At 38.2% G+C, this 22,529-nt stretch overlaps 3 protein-coding genes across 4 annotated transcripts in view; 1 reads left to right on the forward strand and 2 right to left on the reverse strand.

The window, feature by feature from the left end:
* LOC135689703 (kynureninase) overlaps nucleotides 1–22,529 on the reverse strand; it is a 122,705-nt gene that overhangs the window by 91,870 nt on the left and 8,306 nt on the right. The window lies entirely within an intron of this gene.
* LOC135689695 (uncharacterized) lies at nucleotides 4,931–11,366 on the reverse strand. The gene is made up of 5 exons (XM_065207011.2): nucleotides 10,277–11,366; nucleotides 8,806–9,680; nucleotides 7,939–8,614; nucleotides 7,410–7,485; nucleotides 4,931–6,408 (listed from the first exon to the last, which is right to left on the reverse strand). Exons 1-5 carry the CDS (start codon nucleotides 10,469–10,471, stop codon nucleotides 6,227–6,229), a joined length of 2,004 nt encoding a protein of 667 aa, XP_065063083.1. The 5' UTR covers nucleotides 10,472–11,366; the 3' UTR covers nucleotides 4,931–6,226.
* LOC135689696 (lysosomal proton-coupled steroid conjugate and bile acid symporter SLC46A3) lies at nucleotides 12,767–20,838 on the forward strand. Its single transcript, XM_065207012.2, has 5 exons — nucleotides 12,767–13,112; nucleotides 13,405–14,651; nucleotides 18,080–18,163; nucleotides 19,834–19,996; nucleotides 20,272–20,838. Exons 2-5 carry the CDS (start codon nucleotides 13,454–13,456, stop codon nucleotides 20,339–20,341), a joined length of 1,515 nt encoding a protein of 504 aa, XP_065063084.1. The 5' UTR covers nucleotides 12,767–13,112; nucleotides 13,405–13,453; the 3' UTR covers nucleotides 20,342–20,838.

Consider the following 22,529-nt stretch of genomic DNA (forward strand, 5'->3'; position numbering starts at 1 on the left):
TATCCATTATCACTCATGTGCTGGTACTGGTACACTCATGTGCTGGTACAATCTTACAAAAGCTTTTGACACGGTGCACAGAGAGGGCTTGTGGAAGATAATGCCAAAGTTTGGTTGCCCGGACAAGTTTGTGAGGATAGTGAAGCAGTTTCGGGAAGATGGCCTGAGTACTGGATGATGGTGATGTCTCTGACCCGTTCCCAGTGACAAATTGCGTGAAGCAGGACTGTGTCGTTGCCTCGTTGCCCTAACACTCTTTAGTATGATGCTCTTGGCAATGTTGATGGACGCTTTCATGGAAACCACCCCCGAGGTTCCAATCCAGTACAGGTGTGATGGAAAGCTTTTCATTTCATGGCGCCTCCAAGCTGTCATTAAAGTCAGTGGAACTGTGATCAGAGATATCCTCTTTGCTGATGACTGCGCACTCAGAGCAGGATATGCAACAGGAGATGAACAATGTCTCGTCCGCCTGAGACAATTTTGGCCTCACCATCAGCACAAAGAAGACAAAAGTGCTGTACCTGCCCGCGCCAAGAAACTTGTACCAAGAACTAAATATTACAGTGAAGGGTCAGAGGCTTCAAGCCGAGGAGAACTTCACCTATCTCGGTAGCACACTCTCTAGCTCTGCTAACAATGATGCTGAGGTCAACAACCGCATTGCCAAGGCCAGTAGTGCATTTGGGAGGTTGAGGAAACTTGCATGGGAGCGAAGAGGTATCTCACAGGACACAAAAATCAAAGTCTACAAGGCAGTTGTATTGTCTACACCATTGACAGACGGCATGAAAAACAACTACAACATGTTCATCTCCGGAGCCTTCCCAGCATCCTCAACATCTGCTGGCAATATACGATTCCTGATTCAAAAGTGCTGGAAAGAGGGCCTTTCCCAGCGTTATCACCATTATGCAAAAGGTGCAAACCCGCTGGGCTGCCCATGTTTCTAGAATGGCAAACTCGCGAATACCCAAACAGCTATTCTATGGAGAGCTCAAGCACGGTGATAGGAAAGTCTTTGGTCAGCGCAAATGATACAAAGACACTCTGAAGGTCCACCTCAAAGACTTCAAGCTTAGCCTCTGACAGACCTGCTTGGCGAAGTCTCATCAACAGGGAGCCCTTCACTCGCAGGCTAAACGCGTGGAAGCTGCAAAAGAGAAACGCAAATCACGAAAGGCAAGAGCTGAGAACGCAGCAAACACGTACCAACTGGTGTCAGACAATTGGAAGGGGATTCCATGCCCGTATTGGCCTCATAAGCCACTCACGGACCCACATGTAACAATATTTCTATTATTATTATTTTTTCTATTATATTCCTGTTGTCATGGTGTTATTCGATCACGAATTGACGAACATCATCGTCATTAAAGCTTTCCAGTTGTTTCTAGAATCAATAGCCTGGTCCACATCTAAATACTGTCGACAATACTTAAGGAAATGTTGGTTTCGCTCCTTAAGCCAAACGAAACTATTGCCAAAGTAATTGCCAAACATCAAGATTTTTGCTGGTTATTATCATTTGTTGTGCATGTATTGTCTTTTTATAAAAAAATTAGCCTTTTCACATTCCTTATCGATCACGAAGTCACATTCATAACAATCAAAAGTAACGACCGGTTTCTTCCATTTTCCTTGAGAAGGCAATACATTCACAACAAATAATGAAAACCAGCAAAAACATTGATGTTTTTCAATTACTTAGGTAATAGTTTCGTTTTGTAGCAATAGCTAGATTTTTCTGTAGGGTACCCTTTTTCTCGTGACAATGTTTCATCTCAATATTCTAATTTTGTATAAATGTATGTAGATACTTTGATATTTACCTGCAATTTTGTTTGTTGTGTTGAAATAATGATTAAAAGTTCTTTCTTGGTATACCTTGATTAAGCATTTTTGTTTTATAGGTTTCATCCAGTAGTATGTCTACCAGATTTCCGAAAACAATCAACTTTTACACTTTGACTTTGAAGTTTTTACTGCATATGTTGAAGCCATGTGGAGTATTTGCGCCCGCGATTCCTAGCCGCCATGACCAGCGTCATGCATTTTCCCCTATGCTTATAGCTATAATAACTTAACCCATAGCTAGAGCAGTACCGTATGAAAGATAAAATAAATGGAGGACACCATTGAAAATGGGATTGTTTATTGCAAAGAGAGATTTTTGACCCAAACACCAAGATAATAGGAGCTACGGCCCTAGTACCAACAATTCTAGAGCACGGGAAAGCCTTCTTTTTAACCTTCGCTCTGAATACGCTAGATATGTTTGAAGCTGATAAGGTTTAGACGTAAGACAACGTAGGTTCCAAATCTTTGATTGGCTTAGCGACCAAAATTCTACATACCACCAAACCAATCAGAATTCTGCAAACAAATCAGAATTCAAGAATATGACAACAAACGTGCCTCGCAGCTAGATTTAGGCCTATTTTGGAAGTTTTTACCACTACCAACAAAAAAATAAACGTGTAAAATGTGCTGAGAGATTGTGTTAATTTTTATTACGAAAAATCGAATCTTTGATAAATTTATGAAAAAGACAGCCGTTGTATTCAATAAAAATTTTCCGTGATCGTTAGTTACGAAGGCTTGAAACTGTCCCTTTCAAACCCTTATAAGAATTAGGAGGGAGGGATAACATAACGATTACAGTTTTTAATCTTTAAAAGTTGTTTTATCAACTTAATCAACAAACATTAACTTACATTTACAAGCCAATATCAAAATCTATTCTTGTCGGCATTGATGCTTGTGTTACTGACGGAAAAAGTCGCTAAAATGCACTGAGAGAAGGTACAGTCCATCTCTCTCTTAGAATAACTGCAATTGCATAATTTCTTTTGCACTCAGGTACTTTGTATATTCATTTTGAAGACTTGAAGATCGATGAGAAGCTCACGTCCACTGATGTTATTTTTTACGGGGGGGGGAAGGGGGGGGGAAGGGGGGGGCTCTCTCTCGATTAGTTTACCTACTTATAGAGAGCTCCTCCTTAATCAGTCAATCTTAAATTCAATCATGTCAAGTAACTTGTTTCATTTGTTTTTAGTATTGTTAGTTTTTAGTTCTTAGTGTTGTAATGTATCTTAGTTGTAGAGTTTTGTGTATGAATTGTATTTAGGATTGATTGATAATGAATGAAAAATGAAAATGAAAAGAACTGCTACGGCCTTGTAAATGCTGTCGCAATTCGTCGACAATGAAAAGGGTGGCAAAATGAAATATGCATCATGTCTTCTTAGGAAAAAAACAAACGTTAAGGTGTTTGTGTTTAAAGGTGTTCGTGTTTGAAAACTCTGTCTTCTTAGGAAACAAGCAAAACATGGCGCACATTTTCATGCATGAACCTTAGAGAACAAAAATCGAGGACTGGCCTAAGTTTCTGCCATAACGGTCTGGGCCTGGCCTACCTCAAAACCCGGCTAAAACTAACCTGGGCTTGGCCCAGGTTTTCCGCGTCCAGAACAGATCAGTGGTCCAGACCTGCCTGGACCACGCCCACGTGACAGTAAACCCGGGCTTGTTTGCATAGTGTGGCCAGGGCTTAACACTCAGTCCTCACAAACTGCAAATCTTTCGTTCCAGGAACTCAAAAAAGAAGTTCTAGCGTCAGTGTTTCTAAGCAAAACCCTATGAAATCAAGGGTAAGGTTTTAAGGTCAAACAACTGGCTACTGCAATATAGATGCTAAAAACCCCAAATGCACTTATTTATAAGCAGTCCGATCTCACTTCCTATTGTTGCTAAGCAACTACAGTATCCCAAATAGCTAGCAGAATATTTTATCTTTTTTTGAAGATTACGTATCTTGCAATACGAGACAGTGATTGTCTTGCTTCAAATAACGAATGCACAAAGAACAAGGGAGGAGGGAGTCAGTAGAACGTTTAACGATAAAATGAAATGATAAAATATCATGACATTAATTATATGTTGCACGGGATCCATCCTCTTCTTGTAGGGGATCCTACTACAGGTTATTTTAAGCCCTTGATTTGCTGACAGAGAGGGTAAGAAGAGGGACCGTTTATTTAACGCAGCTCAGATAGACGGGGGGGCGTAAGTTAATGGAGCCGTTAAAAACGTTAGAAATACGTTAGAATTATCATAGCTTTCGAGGCAAGTTGGAATGCGGGGGGGGGGGGGGCGGTGGACGGCGGTGCAAAGGAAAATTGAAGACTCATAACAAAAACAAAAAATTTTGCAAAAAGACTCTCTTCCTTTGCAAAAATGTTTGGGGCAAGGCCCCGTCTTTAGAGGCCAAATTTTCGCAAAAAGCAAATGAAAATACGAATCTTTCAAGATTTTATCATTAATCATTTATGAAGATCTTGGTAACCTATTGTTTTTCATTTCTTTTGTTTTCTTAGAAACAAAGATCCTTCCAAGAAACATCTTTTTAGAAAGCTTCCAGGTAATAAAACAGCCACTGTCGCAGTTACAGGGAATATAATTTTACTATTGTTTTTTTCCTTTCTTTCTCTGCCAATAAACACGTTTCATTTTTAAAGAAACAGTCTATAAGAAAATCGAGTCCTAAAAGACGAAAAAAATAAATAATAGTTTTAATAACCTCCAGCCTAAAGAAACTGCTCGAAAATCCGCCGAATCCCTGTTCGTTCGATATAGTTAATAGAAGGAAGAACTCCTCGCGACAGTTTCTAAAGTTGTTCTGATTTATGTCATCTTATGTTGGGTCTTTGGGCTGCAAAAAATCGGTTTTTAGTAATTGCTACGTAAGAAAACTTTAGCACTGAAATAAAAAAAATTAAGAAAATGATAACTAACTTTGAGCTTAGTTATTTACAAAATGCATGTGACATTAAGAAAGCTTTTCATGTCATAGCACCATTTCGATGACTAATGTCATAAAAATTTCACCTTCCACGTTGAAAAAGCAACACTCAAAAGAAACACATTTTCACGCCATAAAATAAATTTATGATAGGCTTTTTATAACTACAAATAAATGCAATTGTAAGGCATGGCTCTTCTTCACCAAAATTAGAAGTAGAATTTAATACTCGACAAATGAGATTTATAATACACTACCATAAATTTTCATCTTGAAAATTAGACCTATATTTAATTACAAAGAATGGCAGTTGAGAATCTCAGGCCCTTCAAGAAATGAAACGACCTCAGCCTTGGGAAAACTTTCTTTTAAACTTGCGCATAGCCAAAACGCTCGTAACCGTATGTTCCAGCATAAGAAACATACCAAATTATATTCAGAGACATAAACATTTTTGATAAGCAGAAACATTGATGGAAAATGGGCAGGATTTGCTGGAGAAAGGTGAACGAATAAAGCACTTTATGGACCAGCCAATTAGGTAAGTTACCGGACTCAACTTTTCATGGTGCTCTCCAAAAGTGATTCTTCTGTAAAACTAGGGGAGAAGTTAACCCAGGACCGTCGCAATTAGGGGCGTAAAGGGTATGACACCCCTTTGAAAAAATTGCCTTTCAAGAATGAGTAGCTAATTGTCTTCGTTGGCAAATATTCAAAACAGTCGGCAAAGAAAGGATGGCTCATCCGATTTGTCGGAAAACGGGGCTTGGCAACCCTATTTGAGCACAATAGCTAGCGACGGCTAGGAGCTAATCTTGGGGGGGGGAGGTTTGAAGACGCTTATGGTTGCGAGGCTAGAGCAGTATTACAACGCAGCGTTTGTTTGATTGATCCTATAATTCATTTTTCCTATTGTTCCTATTGCTCAAATATCTCATCTGATAATGCAATTTTTTTTTATTTTTACAAAAACTAGCATAAATCCAATCAAAAAATGACGCTGCAATTGGGCAAAACTAATATTGCACCTATAGTTACAATTGGAATAAGATTTATACAGTGGCAGATTGTCTCACAATGCTGCAAGAGTCAATCAATACTAGAGCGATTAATTGAATTCTGAATTTGGTTAGGTCACAAATATTTTGAGCTGCTTTATAACAGCGTTGAAAGCCGCATTAAACAAAGGTGAGCTACGTTGCACGTGTTAGACACACTGCTCCCTTGAAGACTGGGGATGTCCATTTTACATTCATTTTGGATCAACTGCCCTTTCTCTTGAACACAGGGACAATCCATCAAGGTTTGGGTCACGGGACCAGACGGCATTCGTAGCGTCGTGTCTGGAGGCAAATACACACCACGGTGAAGGAGCACGATCGTCATATGCGTCATTTGCTGCCATTCCTCGACAGACAATTAGTTTGGCAAAATCAAATTGATAAGAGTATCCAAATTGGTCTCCTTAGGGTTGTCTTTGAGGACCTGCTTTATCTTCTCCTTCTGGTCAGGCAGAACATCTTCCAGTAGCGCTTGCAACTCATTTACCCTCGAGGGAGAGTAATCTGGTAGGGTTGTGTCTTTTTCGATCTGATCTTGTTCTAAGTATTAAAAATTAACAAAAATGAAGCCGAAGCTCTAAGGAGTGGAGAAATATACGATAACAAAGAACTAGCAAATATTACAATTTTTTATCATCGCCAATGTCGCTTTTTGCCTTTTGGTCTCCAGTCAAAGGAAGTAATACTGTAAAGCTATTGTCCTGTGTGGGCTTTCTTGAAATAAGATACTATTCTGCAATTATGCTTACCTCGAATAAGCGCCCATGGGAGCTTATTTGAGAGGGGGGCTTGTTTACAAAAAGGATTTTTTAGGTAGGGGCTTTTTCGAGGGGGGGGTTGGGCTTATTCGAGCGTGGGGGCTTATTCGAGGATTTACGGTATGGGCGAAGCTAATAAAGTTACATAACTATGATTGTGCAAGTCTTCGCAACGTAGACGGAACCTCATCAAATTTCCAAAAAACCCTATACCAGCCTTTTATTCTTCGTATCTGTGCATAAAACCATTCTAATCTTATATCTCAAAGTCAATGAAAAAACAGACGCATCCCATGATACTCTAATTAAGCAACATAAATGTTTTGGTTCGTTGGAAATAAAAATTGCTACAACTAGGAAGCGTTTCGCGCAATGGGAAGAAGACGGCTGTCAATCAAATTGCGATCTGTTGTCCATGCATAACAGCGCGTCGGTGATGAGTGAACTAATCCGGTTTCACTACCTTGTTCAAATAGCAGGTATAGCAAATTGAGCTTGAGATTAGGACCTTCTGCATCATATATCTGAAACTAACTCACTTCTTTAACATTGAAATTTTCCAGATCCCTTATAGAAGTAGCAAGATAATTTAATTAAGCCTTACATTGAATGGATCTGCATTGGTATTTGCTCATTTCAATCAACCAAATCTAAGATATTGAATCCAATTTACAAGATTCAATATCTTATCTTATTTCAGGAAATCCCTATACATATAAATGCATTCTATAGCTAAACAATTTATAAACAATTAAAATTTAAAAAACATTTATGAATTTTTACCTTTTTTGCTGGATAAATCGGTGCTTTTGGTCTCGTTTTCCACAGACACATTTTTATGCTCTATTTGTGTTGTATTCTGCAAGAGAACAGAAAAGTTATGAAAAATGTAATTGCTTGTTATTTTGCAAACACTTCAATTGGAACTCCTATAAAGGGAAGGGGGCAAAAAAATTAAAACTGGTTTCAAAGGCTAATCAAACTCCTGTTACTTCCTAGAAAATGAAATATTACAAGCACAATATAACATCATTGCCAAAAACAGTATTTTTCAATATTCTTTTCACAGGAAGAATTTTTTCTCCTATATATATATATATATATATATATATATATATATATATATATATATATATATATATATATATCTATATATTTTCTTTCAGAAATTTTTGGAATCATACTTCAGACAATTTTTTCGACAAAGATAAGTGGTTGTACAAATTACACAACAATAATTATGTGCAAGATAATCCATGCCAAGCAATGGCAAAACAGAAGATTTTAGAGGAAGAAGATAATCAGTTCTTACTTTTTGCTCTGAAAGTGGCATAGTATTCTCAGTATTTGGAAGCTGATCTAACTGCTGCTTTGAACTGCTCAGGTTTCCATTTTGATTAACTGCTGAATCCTGGACTGTCCTTTTAACTGATTCCTTTTCTTTATTCACATTATCACTTGGAGTTTTTTCTGGATGGTAATATTTGCATTTACTTCCATAGGTACATTTTTTCATGTAAGGACAAGGTCTTGGATTTGAAAAAGTTCCTTTGCATAAGAATTTATCCAAACTTGGTCCATGCCTTCCAAGGGGATCATCAGGTGGCATGAAAACATCCTTTACAAAAGTGTACATTAGAAGTCTTTCATCAATAACTTTTTTCCATTCAGGACTTTCTTTTGTTAAGTCTCTAAAATTGTCATTAGATACAATTACACCATCATTTTCAGCTGCAAGTTTGACTATATATCTGTCATCATAACAAACTACTCGCTGTCCATTTACACGCCTTGATGGTGTAAATGATAGTATCTGATCTTTTTCCAGTTCTAACAAGATTTGCTGATCAACAATTGGTCTGTCTGGTTTTGAAGCCTCCTTTCGCCACTGAGGTACAAAAACAGTAATGTCATCATGTCCACGCTTTTTGAAATAATCTACACATAGTTTAATTCCTTTGCAGGAGAAAACATCCCTGTTACCATGACTAGAAAAAGAAGAGAAGAAAATCATCAAATGATGACTGAAATCAAATATGTGTTAAGCTAGCCCCACCTTTTTGTTGGTTCTCTGAGCTTGTGTGTGAACATGTATCTATTTAGAAATAAATAGGTTCTAATACAATGAAAGGAAGTATACACAACAAACATGTGTAAAAAGGCATAATCGGATCCATACCTCATTGCAACATTGCTTCCATCAACAACTATTGGTCTTAGATTAGAGGAAAATGAAGACACTGAACAACCATCCTTTTTCACTGTCCGCTTTGCAGATGGAGATGGTTCTGTTTTTGTTTCATTCAGAAGAGGTGGTACCTGTTGTGACTTGAAGGAATTATCCTTGTTCACAGTCTGTGATCTAAATGCTGGTTTTTTACAGGGATATAATGCTATCAATTGCTGCAGTAGTGCATTTTCGTCAATCGTTTGTCCTGTACCTATAGAATGACATTTTGCTAAAGCAGTGTGTATCTCCTCATCTGTGTAATCTAGTTTTGATGCATAATCTCGCAACTGGCTCCCAACAGTTTGCCATTGGTTTTGTTGATTTTGAACCTTGGCTGGATCATTAACAAGCATAGACTTTGGAACAGCACCTTTTGGAACGATTGTATTGTCAATAGCTGCTTGGTATGTTTCATTCAATGTTTGTAAACTGGACCTTGGAACTTGTGGAGCACCTCTGCAGACAATATCTTGCTGAACATAAGGCACATTCCTATCAACTGTTTCACCTTGGACAGCATGATAATAACCTTGGTAGTACTGAGTATTTGGTGTTCCATAATAAGTTGGCCCAAATGTTGCAGCTTGTCTTGTCGACTGCCTGATTATTCTCACAAATTCATCAAGAAATGACAAGCTTTGTTGTATAACTAGCTCAGAACCTTGCAACAACAATTCTGTAGCACTCAAAGGTCGTATAACAACTCCAAACTTCTGTTGCACACTCCAAATATACTCCTGTTGCCAAGAGCCACTGTTTACAATATCATTTGGAATAGCAAATATTGCAGTTTTTTCAGGGTTGTCAATTCCTTTCACAAATTCCTAGAACACGTAAATTAGAAAGCACTTTAGAATAATGGACAAAGAAACAAGATTAAGTAGGACCTTGAATACGCTTTGACTGAAAACTTCCTTGTCTACTTTTTTCTAGGTAATTATCTAACTATTAAACGGAAGGTGTTTTGTCTACCTTAGGAAAATTTTAGAGGTATATCGTAACTAATGCGGAAAATTTCCAGCTAAATACAGCTAAAGCAAAGAAATTGCGCAATTTGAAAGTCAGAAACTTCCTATGTATAAACAAGCGGCATTTCGACAACAATGAATGCGGAAAAAATTGAATTGCTGAATCAGTTTCCTGCTTTCGACACGTACCAAATAACCCTGCAACATGGCATCGATATTTTCATAAAATAGAGGCAAAAGCCATCTAATTCAAAGAAATTAAGCAAAATGCCTACAAAAACACCCTTTACTAAAATCTATTTTTAAAAATCATATCATTTCGAGCACCATCGCGGGAAAATGCCGGCCTATTCTATCGAGTTGTTTGATAAAGGAAGAGCACAACTTCGTGAATTGAATAATGCATATTTTTACGACAACAGTGCTAGTGCTGTAAATGTTGATGAACTTACCTTTGCTTTATCTCTCGCCTCTTTGGTACCATAAACCTTGATCCATTCGTTTCCAACTCTTTGAGCAGTTCGTGCATTAACGGAGCTGAACTCGAAACGGACCCCAAACAGAGTATTGATTTGAGGAGCAAGACGACGGATCTCCGAGCTCCTTTGAAACGAAATAACAAATTCACTAACTGATTCATTCTCCATAATTTTGAAACTTCATGTAAACGACTCCCCACCAAAATAGCTATTATTGCTCTTGAGTTTTTGGAATTATGTGTGCATTACGCGATGTCACCAAAACAGGCCTAAGTAACACAACTTAGACCATAAGCAGCAACAACAATGATTAAACTTTATGGTTGAAATATCTTTTCGTGAAGTAAACCCAATCCACAAAAATAAACAATTTTCTTTGGGAAGTATGATCTTCAGGTTGTGGTGCAAAATCGAGATGGACTTTTCCAGGTTTACGAATGGCGATATTCTGAACAGCACCAAAGCAGAAATAAAATTCCTTGTTGGAAATGACTGTCGATAAAATAAGCAAAAAAATCTTCGAGATTCACCAGAGACTTTGTTGCGTGCGATTTTGACTCTTCTAAGCATACATCTGATATTTGAAAACGTCGAGAAGTGATTCATAATAAAGAGGAACTAGCTGTCAATCATCTTACGAAAGTACTTTCCATTTGTAGTTAAACAATACCGATCTGCACAGGGGCAAATCCAAGCGTCATTTTCTCGCAGTTTACGTCGCAAATGGAAAAAAATATTATGAGTAAAAAGGACTGAATTCATTATTTGAAGAAAACGCCTACGCCTGGAATGGGGTAAAGTTCTAATCTTGGGGGAAAAAGTACTTTGAGGTACCAACATTCAAGTTTTGCTTATGTAAGCAAAATTATCCTACCATTGAGGGTTCAAAATTAACCAAAGGGTGCAATCCACAAGGGCACAAAGCCATTTCACACCGAAAGGCGCAAACCTGAGTACCCCCTGAGTACCAGCGCCAAATAGCCTGCGTCACAGACACCACATAAATACAAGCGCGGAAATAGAAGTTAGGAGTGGAGAAGCGGAGGAGCGTTTCCTCCTTTTTTGGTAGACTCGCCTCTGCTTCTCTGCTCGCTTTTCAATTGAGGCACTTGAAATTTTGTTGCTCTGATGGATTAGTGAAACTGCAATTCGCGGAAAAACCATTGCCAAATCAATAGGCTGCACGTAGATATTGGGCCAGCGTAATGAAGCCACAAAACTATAATGTGCACCCCCCCCCCCTCCCCCCGAGAAAGAGTAACAAAATGATCTGATAAAAAGCGACAACAACGTGTCATGGAAGGGTCCTTGTCAGAATTCATAGAACCTCTTTAGGGGGCAGGGTAAATATCTGGGCCATTGCAATACACCCAACTATAACCAAAGAGAAAAATATACAAAAAGGAAACATATCGGGTTTGGTCAAGGGTGTGACCAATAGCTGTAGCACAGCCATAGATATAGGATCTGTATTTGAAAGCACTGTCAAACTTTCCAACTTTTTAGAAAAGAAGGTTATTTTTAATTTTTTTTGCGCAAGCGTCCCATACACAGAAGCATGAGACTGGAGACTGCAAAGTTTAGCCTGCGCGCAGACTCTTAAGTATCTTACTCTAAGTATATAGTAAGATACTTAGAGTCTGCGCGCAGGCTAGCAAAGTTCAGTTCAAACACTAGAAAAGCCCAAAATATGGCTAAACCGGAAGATATCTACTGGGGAGGGGGGAGGGTGGGTAGAGTAAAACATCACGTCTCTTCCAGAATTAGAAATAAACTCTTTCCTAAAGAGAACAGCTACTTGTTCTTGCAGATCAATAACTGAAACTAAAAGATGCGAGTCTGCCATCGGAAAGCATTCACTAGAAAACTAAGATTGTGCCAAAAAACTATAATGGTGACAGGTTCTGAGTATTTGGCACAGCCCGGTCATCTTTCCATCTAGCAACTTTAGAACCTATCTACATGAAAATAAAAAATTGCCATGGTGGAGACAAAAGGAATTGGTATTCACCCTCAATTATTTTATTTCTGTATTGTTTTCAACAGGAAAAGGCATAAGGGCTGGGAGAGCTACAGCCAACATTGAATCAGGCAACATTGTTTGCATTTCGGGCTCCATTCGGGCAGTGTTAGTTCAATGAAGCAATAAGATTCGGGCAAGAACCATACTTAGCCCCCTTAAATTTTTGTACTGTGTCAACAGGCAACACCCAAGTCAACAGGCAAGCGGCTCGCATTTCCGATTGGCCTATTTCGATGCATAATAAAATATATCATGGTATATCATACTGAGAGCAGTTTTCTAAATAAAAAGACGACTAACATGGAGCCTTGGGCTAGAAAGCAAAGCTTTCAACGACCGTACTTCAATTTAGGACATGCTTGAAGCCCTACACAGAACAACACAAATGCATACTTTGTAACATTTTAAGAGTTACTTTCTAGAATGTCTACGGTTGTTTATTGAAAAGCTGCGCCTCCATACCTAAAGATACAGAAAATCCAGCTTATCAAAATTCAGGGCAAATGTTAATTGAAAAGGTTAATGCTCAATATTGAAAAGTGAAAGTTTGGAAATGAGCTCAAGTAGTTTTCGACACTACGGAGGAGAAAGCGATACCAGTGTGCTTGCGTAATCACGGCTGGGATCGGGCAATGGCAAAGGTCAACGAGGTACCTGCCGCGCGTTAGGACCAAGAAAATTTAAGTTTGTTTCTATTCGCTTATCAAAGTGTGGGTTAGACAAAGAATTTCCTTTATAGCAGAGGATCGAAACCAATCAATGTGGACATTCGGAAATAGCATAACGGTAGGTCTTTGTCCACAGTTTCGAGGTTTCAATGGCCTTTATTCAATAGTTCTTTATGTTCAATTTGCAACTTTTGCAGGTTGTGTTTATTTTCTTGAAAGTAAATTTGGAAACAAAAATCGTGTCCTGGAGTCGGTTTAGCTAAGAACCTACATATTGTTTTTCTTGACCATTTTTAAACGCTACAATCTGAACAAAACAAGCATCTGTCTTAAGGAACTTTGTCAATGTAGTTTTTACACAAAAGATTTTCACTATCGGTTACTAATGCTCTGTATATTTTGCATTTCAGAAAATTCGACACAAATTCTAACGTTAGAAACAAAAACTATGGTTTCTAGATGCTCACATTAATAAGTGATTTGAGTGTCAGTTGGGAAAAAGTACAGGTGGATGCTCATAATGAAAAAAGTCCGGTGTCATTTGCCGAAAAGGATAAGGCAATAAACCTTGCAAAGGGGCAGAAGGGTCAGCCTTGGTACAAAAGTATCACAGTTGAGCCTATCACATTCTTTTACGCGTGTGCCATGATTCTACACACACCAGTGATACAGCAATATGTTTACAGCCGTGTAGCAATAAAGCGTGGCCTATCAGATGCCATATTCCTATCAGATTCGAGCAAGTGCGAGCCTGATGTTAACATGGTATCATTCGCATACCGGGAATCGAGAAATTTTGTTCAAGCTGAGGCTTCTATGGTACATCTTGGGATTGTCTTGTCCGCCAGTGTCCCATCTATAATTATGGCCCTACTGCTAGGCGCATGGTCTGACAAAGTCGGTCGGAAAATAGTGATGATACTGCCGATTATTGGGGGTCTTGTCGAAGCAACTTTTATACTCATAATAATGTATGCAAATTTACCGGTATATGTTTTATTTGTCGGAAGCTTCATAAATGGAATGTGTGGCTTCTTTACCACAATGATATTAGCAGTGTTCAGCTATATGGCAGATATAACTGAAGAGTCGAAACGTGCCTTGCGTCTTGGTATAATTGAAGCTATAGCTTTCATTAGTGGGATGATAAGTCATTTGACCAGCGGCTGGTGGATAAAACATTTGGGTTTCAAATCTCCATACTGGCTCATATTGACATTGCATACCCTAAACCTATTATACGTTTTATTTATACTACCAGAAACTATCATAAAACCGGAGAGAAAATCACTTCAAGACTTATTCAACAAGTCACATATAAAACGAATTATCCGCCTATTCTCAAAAGCAAGTTACGATAAAAAATGGCCACTCATAGGCCTAATGCTAGCCTCTGCATTCATGATGGTGTCGTCAATAGGTTTCGGAAGTGTCATAGTTTTGTACGCCCTGGACACACCATTCTGCTGCTCGCCAATCATGATTGGATATTTTCTTGCCGAGAGCATGTTCGTGCAAGCAATTGGAGCAATGTTTGGGTTCTTTGTCCTTCGCAAATGCATCTCAGAAATGACTCTCACACAGATCGGGTTCGTATCAATCGTATCATCGCTGGTAATGATGGCATTCATCAAAAGAAAGCTGCTGATGTTCATTGGTAAGTATTATTTAACCAAACATCATTGGGCGCGGGCAAATTTATTTCAAGGGGTATGGGAGCTATAACGTCATAATGCAACACACCTCGATTGTCGGTAACTCTAACTCCAGTAACTCTAAACTGCCTAACGAATTATATAGGTATTATATACAGAAATGATAAGACCTTCTTTCAAACGATAAGTTACATTCACCAGTCGCAAATTTGTGCCACCAGTCGAAAAGAGCACGACTTTTGCAAGAACCAGGGCTTTTAAATGATCCAAATACGCTCTTTTAAGTAACGTTAAAACAGATGCATAGTTGTCACCTCTCCCAACTGACCAACTGAAACCGGGTTCGAAAATAAACGAAGGCAAAAAGCTTGCCCTCTTTTTTAAAGAAGAAGTTTTAGGTGGGAAAAAGTTTTAGTTGACCATGATATATCTGACTTTTCATCCTCGGTATCGCATCAAACACAATTTAACACGCAAAGATTCGATTTTTAAAACTTCACTTGAGGTACCACAAAAACCAAGAATCGATAAAAAGCATCATCTTAGGAGTACAAACAATTTTTCGAAAAACAAGGGTAGACATGAAGCACTCCATGAAAGATGGGGAATTTTCAAGTTTATTGTGAAGAATTTGTGAGACATTTGTTAGACGTTGACGGAATAATAACGAAATCTCAAAATTCTTTATTTTTTCAAATCTTCAAATCTTTTCAAAAAAAATATGTTGGAGTACTGAAGTTTTTTATTTTTTAATCCTTGGCATTCGTTTCTTGTAGCAATTTTCATATTAATATAATGGGTGTATACGAGTTAAAAATAAAAATGTTAGCCAATGTCCAAATTCTGGAAGTCTGCTCTTTGCATCATTCAAAGTACATTCGAGCTTAAACCCTTATAGTGAATTGTATATTGAACCTCGGGCGAAAAGGGCCATTAACAGTGCGGATAGTTGAATAACAGGAGGAAGTTCTGTCATATTTTTGATTGCTTCCACTAGTACTACTGATCATGTGATGTTTCTGTCATTGAACCCGGAACACTTGTAAAGCAAGGGTATCATTTCGGGCGAACACAGGACCGCCGACAGGGGAGGGTTGCCGGGGAAGTGCATCGGGGCCCGGGTTCATCCTGTAATTATGGAATGTATATTAATTATCATATTCTGGAATCTATATTTGTTGTCAAGCAAGGGGCAAACATGCATTGGCTGTCCCAGGGCCCGGCCTTGCTCTCGGCGGCCCTAGGAAAACGAATACGAAAAGCAAAGCCTGACATTTGCTTACTTTTATCTAGAAGGGCATCTAGATAAAATAAAGAGAAACATGGTATAAGCACTCTCAGTAAAATAGAGTAGCTATATATTGTCGGCTTTAAAATCACACGAAATTGGAATTAATCAGAATACTGGAAGCTACTGGGGTCATCTGCACCTTGGGGGAGGAGGAACTTAAGGGTTGATGTTTTCTAGAAACCCTTCATTTGTCGATATTTTCAGCAACAATTTCAAACTATCACATAGAAGCAGATAAAATTTTTACATGTAAAATTTACAAGGGGAGATTCCAAGAGCAAATACTTTTCACTGTATCAATCTCATGGCGACACAAGCCACAAATGCGTGCCTGCCCAATCTCAGGAATTTTATTCGGAAGTGAGTGATCAATTAGGAAGGACCCTATTACACAAGAGGAAAGATTTAGGCCTGACTCAAATGCAGCTATTCAGCTTCCTTTGAAGCTCCATCGCAATAAAAGATATTTGACCCAGGAATTTTTCCCAGTGCAGCAAATTTGTGAAACATTTCCGAGAATTAACAAGATTGCCATTCTTAATGTAACAAGGAAACAGAAGTAGCCCTAGGAAACAGTGGTTTTTTAGTCGGAATTTCAATAGATGGGGAGATCAACTTGATGATACAGAGCAAAGATACAGATTCAAAATCTAGGGAAAATTGAACATTTCAGGTATCGTGAATAAAACGAAAAGTGATCATTGCATTCTACAGGAAATCCAAGAAAAAGGTTTCCTGACACAAAATAGAACCTTGTGTAGTATCGTGCATAACAACTCATCCTTAAAAATACACGACTTCTTCGAAGGGGTCATTGCCCTGGACATGAGGGAAGTCCATAAGGACAGTTCAAGGTTCAATCCGCAAGCACCAATCTCATGCAAATGTATCATATGATTAGGCCTACTTGTCAAACATACCTCTATGATGTTGAAATCCGATTTGATCAACCTCTCAACAATGCACATTTAATTTCCCCTAACCCTTTGATATTTCCCTTACCAATGGAGTTCAGTTTTGGAAAAGACATGCAATCATGGTTTTCTGTGATCAAAATTTTCATGTGATTCATGAAATCGAACTGATAACTCATAACTGAACTATACAAAAGAGGAACAAGCAGATAAACCCATGATTAAAAAAGGCTTTAAGAAAACTTCCTGTTACGTAGCCAACTAGGCCCAGACAATGCGCATTGAACAAATCTATAACAACTTTGCTATGTATACCCCTAGCGATATACCCCTAGCGATATACCCCTAGCGGCAGGCTGTCAAAGCAATAGTGCTCATGTATACAGTCGGGTTTGTGGTGTTAAAGAGAACCAAAGTGTATATCAAGTTCTCCTTTCGCTATTTGGACATGCCGCTATCGACATCATACCGATGTCATAAGTAGCTTAGTTAACCTATCCCTGCACACATAATTTGTCCAAAACCATTTGTGCCTAGAAAATGTTCCAAAAACGCGCCGAAAATCCGGTAAAAACGCCAAAGTATTCAGCTAGCTTATGAAAATCGGGCTTAGCAGCCTTTTTGCTTCAGTTGCAAAACATGACTGGGACAAATCTGAACGAACTCGTGACTATGGTCTAGCTCGCAACGAAAGAACAAAAGGATCCAGCGAGAACAAGCTCCTCTCGCAGGCAAAACGAATCTGCAGAACATTCACTATAGAGCAACTGAATTCTCAAGGACAAATAAAGAACAATCCAGCCTCATAATTTTGGAAAAGAGCCAGCCTGAATTTCAATTTTTTTGCTATTATACAAAAAGGGTTACCCTGGGTACCATTTAGTATCAGAACTATAATTAGAAACTAGTTACAGAAAATCCTCCGCATCCACTCAATTTTTGCCACCGCAGCTGTCTACAATACTTTATCTCCCGATTTATGAGTCCGGATTTATGTACCCAGGGTAAAAAAAGAGCGTAAAGGAGTGTTATGTTGTTTATCACTTGAGGGCAGCTATTTTATCTAAATAGGGTTTAAAGATGATAATTATTCAAGGGGAGCTATCGAAAAGAAAGATACATCTTTGCATGGTTCACAAGTAAAACATTCACCACAATATGGACCAATTCATATGTCCATTACAACCAGTATTATTGCGTTTCCTAATAATTTTCTATTTTTCAGTGCCAATAATTGGAGGATTTGGCGGGGTTTGCTTGCCGATCATAAGAGCCAGAATGTCTAAACTCGTGGTGGATGATGACCAAGGTAAGAGAAATCTTTTAGCTGCAATAACAAAACCCAGGTTTAGAATACTTCTCTCCCGAAGCTTCTCGCCATTTCTAAATCTGTTAGCTTAGTTTGGTTCGATTGGCAGTCATCCAGATCTCAATAACATTTGAGAAATAACTAAAGCTTCATATTGTGTAATGCGACAAAGATTCCATGTAATAAAGCAATAGATATTAACGACAGTGGCAGGATGAAGGGAAAAACAGATGTATCCTCACGGTAAATGTTCGCGACCACACCCTTGTGCTATAAAGCGATTGCTATGGCATAATTTAAGTGCTCACAATTTCCTAATAGACTTATAGCTACGTGACTAATGTATTATACGCAAAACCTACGTCGTCGATCTGCGCAAAACATATCAAATTTCTTTCAAAGCAAGAAGAGTCTGCGGTATCCATTCCAGAGAAATTAAGATTATGGTTTCAAAAATATTTTGTTCCTAGAACTAAAAAATGATGTTGAGCCATAAGGGTCTTAAAAAGTCAATGGGCATTGAAATCGAAACCGCATCCAAACCGATGGTTAGTACTCTAATTTAACAAAGAGGACCGAAACAAAGATGTTAACGCACGAATGTACTAAACTATTAGTGTTAAGATACAGCATACAGTAAAAACAATAGCGCTTTTTCAAAATCTTCTGTTGTGGGCATTCAATTTGGCCATGGTCCCCCCCCCCCCTACTTTCCAACCTCTGCCAGAGCCCATGAGAAGGTCAGCTATAAAGCAGATATAAGGAGTACAATTAAATGAGGGAAGAATACAAATAAATACATTTTACAAGATTTAGAAAAGTTTAAGGATTAGTATATTCCAATTACCAAAGCAATGTTGGAATAGAGGGCGACTACCGTCAACAACTCAGCGAAGATTCCAACTTTTCGAGCTTTTGTCTGTGCTTATGATTTTCAATCAGGTTTTGGCACTTGCACCTCAAATACGTAGCTTGTAGACTTTACAAAAATGATGGTTTCAAAGGATATTATGGCAAAATCTCATTTATTAGCAGGGACATCGGAGGTGGGGGAGGGCTGGGTGGTCTAGGGGGTTGGGTGGAGCCCCATCTCAATATACATGTCAAACTGTACTATTTCCTTTTTAATAGAGTACTGAATGGGAAGCAATAGAGAAGTCAGCCACCCCCCCCCCCCGCAATACGAATTTCGTTCCAATGACACTTTTTACGTGAATTGGAGTTCATTCATACCCAGATTGATTCTGTGATTCTATAATAATTCTACCAATGTAGACCTGCAGAAACCACCAAAGAAATGTTGTCTTAAAACATTTCAACGGATCCTTGTCCTTATTACTGTAATCAATACATTTTTGCAAAATAAAAACTGTCCAATTTTGGAATTTCTTGATATTCACGAAAAGATAGGGAGTGGAGGTTGGAAATGCCTCAAAAAAAATTCTATTAATCCGATGAAAATCAAGAAACATGGCAAAACTGTGCTATCTGCGCTTACTTTATTTCCTGCACCTTGACTTGGTAAAAGTATGCACACAGGAGTCTTAGAAGAAGCTATAAGAGCCTCTCAAAAAGAGTCTTTTCCCACATTCTTTGTCGCTATTACCGCCATGTTTTCTGGGCTCTGAGAAGATATTCGTCAGCAAATTTTCTATAATTTTCAATCTTAGGAGCACTCTTCGCTGCTGTCGCGACGGTCGAGACAATCTGCACACTGCTTGGAGCTGCGGTTTTCAATTCATTATACTCATTAACAGTGCAGCACTTTGACTTCAAAGGCTTGTGCTTCCTTATTATGGCGATGATCATGGTGGTACCATCAGTGGTTGTTGGGTATGTATGGATTTTTAAAGTTTTCAGATATATGAAAGTGATTTTTAATCATTTCACTTTGACAGCTTTTTCGTGTAACTGTTTGTGTAACTTTTAATTTTCATGCATAAAAGTCATCACAAGAAATGGAATTAAGATCAAATAATAACGATAACGAAAAATGTACTAGAAAAGCACCTAAGAGCCCTCCGCCTCTTTCTACCCTCTGCCGTCTGCAGCCTCCATTAGCAATTGCTATTAAATTGATTCGCCAATTTGTTTACCCTTTTTTGCAGGCTGATAAGCTGGGGAGAGCGACATAATCCTTCAAGAAACGCAAATGCTGACAAGTTACAAGACACGTGACCTTCATAAACAACTTTTCTCATTGATACTTGCGATACGAACAGTATACGAACAGCATTCTTAGCAAAAACATAAGCAAGTAAAGAAGGAATTTTGTCCGTCAATAACTTTGTGTTTTTGGCCATCTGGAAGAATTATGTTCGGATATTTCCCAAAAGATCTGCCACACAAATGGTAGTATAGTATTGGCAGAAGATGTTTATTAGTCCGCGAAAATACATAAAAATTCCAATAAATACTTAATCCTTGCATGATTCCATCGACTTTAACGTGTTTTCATATACTCTGTGCAAATTTTTGGAAAAGTAACCAAACTTATAGTTCTTCAATGTTCTGAAAAATTGACACCTAATCCACAAGGTGTAGATATGAGTTTAAATTGCGCGAAGAAGCTTGCTTTCTCGCAATAACTGTAACTATAAAAATGTAAAAATTATTCATATTTTTGTGTGTATGTTCATATTTGGAGAAGAAGAAAATTTACTTTTTTGACGGTACATTTGAAAATGTATAAACCAATTTCTGAACTGAACCGATTACTTCCATTTTTATGAATATCGATTGTAAAGCTGCTAGTACCCTGGGTACCAGACTCACTATATATAAAATATATAGTGAGTCTGGTACCCAGGGTAAGCTGCTAGATGGTTCGACGACGAGACTCTTATTCGAAGCATGTAGCCATTGAAGTCTTTGGCAGAAGTTGGGCTTTCTAGTGAGTGCTACCCGAATGCATAACTTTTAGGGCCTGTTCATACAGGGACATTTTATCTCGCCTTTCGGGATGAGGAGAAAGGCCGAGATCTAGCCTATCCCTCATTCACGCATAATTTGTTTTCTGTTCATATGGAAAAATTGTCTTGCCTACCTCGCTCTGCAGCGTTAATTCGCCTGAATCTAGTGAGGTTTCAGTAAGTGGGATTGGAATTTCTCCATTTGAACACACTTTCCAGCCTACCTGCACAAACATGTCTCTACTGTCCATGCGCAAGCTTGGTTTCCATTGCGATCTAATATGATATCAAGTAAACTTAACTGTTTTTATTCTCATATCTGTTTGCAGCTTGCATTTTCCTCTCAGCAAATGAGAAAAAAAATGCTTCATATTAAAACAAGGTGAAAACCATCTTGCTTACTGCATTATCCTCACAGGCGAGATGAATTTTTCCCATACGAATAGGCCCTCCGTTGTTGTTCTAGATCTGCAAGACAGATGAGTTATTTTCTCGGGGGTAGAGTTCTGTTCCTTAAGATGGAAGGAGCAAGCAGTTTCATTTTATCTCCAAAACTTTGGCTTCTGCCTCACACGTAGCCAGAAACAAAACTTGCACGTAAATTCATAAATAACGGAACGCTTTCAAACAGAGTGAGACAACCTTCATTTGTCGAAAAGTTTGAATATTCACTGAAAAAGCACCCACATATGGCTAAAAATCCTCGTATTGATGTAAAACCTTGTTCAAAAATCAGCCTCAGCTTGCTCTTAATTGTTCTTAACTTTTGACCAATTTTGAGGCTGGTGTTCTGTCAAATTTTCTCTTATAAAAAAGAATGTATCAGGCAAAAAGGAAACAGTTAGCTCATTAACAAGAACCAAACACGTATTGCTCTTATATCAATTGCCAAAGAGTAAAAAAACGTAGAAGGTTTCCCAGCGAAGATAGAATTTCGTTAATTAGTTTTGAAGAACCGATATTGCACAGAAATGAGAATAAGATTGTTAATTTTCTACTGACCAGACAAAGAATAGTCAGCCTTGGCTTTAATTAGATAAACCTCAGAAAACACTTCAGAAAATAAGAGAACCCAAAAAGGCAAAACAACCATGTTGTATAATGCTTCCAAAAAGGAAACAACTCGTTTTTAACAGGGCTTCTCAGTGCGTCACAACAACAAAAATAAACTGCTAGACATTCAGATAGTACTTTCATCATCTATCAGCGCAGACCAAAAGGGAAATCGCATTCTTCACAAAGATGATTCTAGACGGAAGCATTTTGCTGCAGTTTTTTGAAAAAGGAATAATACTTCCTTGGAAATAGGAACTAAATTGCCTTCCTTGGTGATGAAAATTCACCCATTGCAATGATTTGGGACATTCAGGCTTTAGGCTCTACAGCTTATATTGTTTAGAGGACAGGGGTACAATGCTTGCATGAAACAATTGGATATATTAGATTTTTAAATG

Source organism: Rhopilema esculentum, chromosome 5 (assembly GCF_057945365.1).
Source record: "Rhopilema esculentum isolate cy_ngs chromosome 5, ASM5794536v1, whole genome shotgun sequence".
NCBI lineage: Eukaryota > Metazoa > Cnidaria > Scyphozoa > Rhizostomeae > Rhizostomatidae > Rhopilema > Rhopilema esculentum.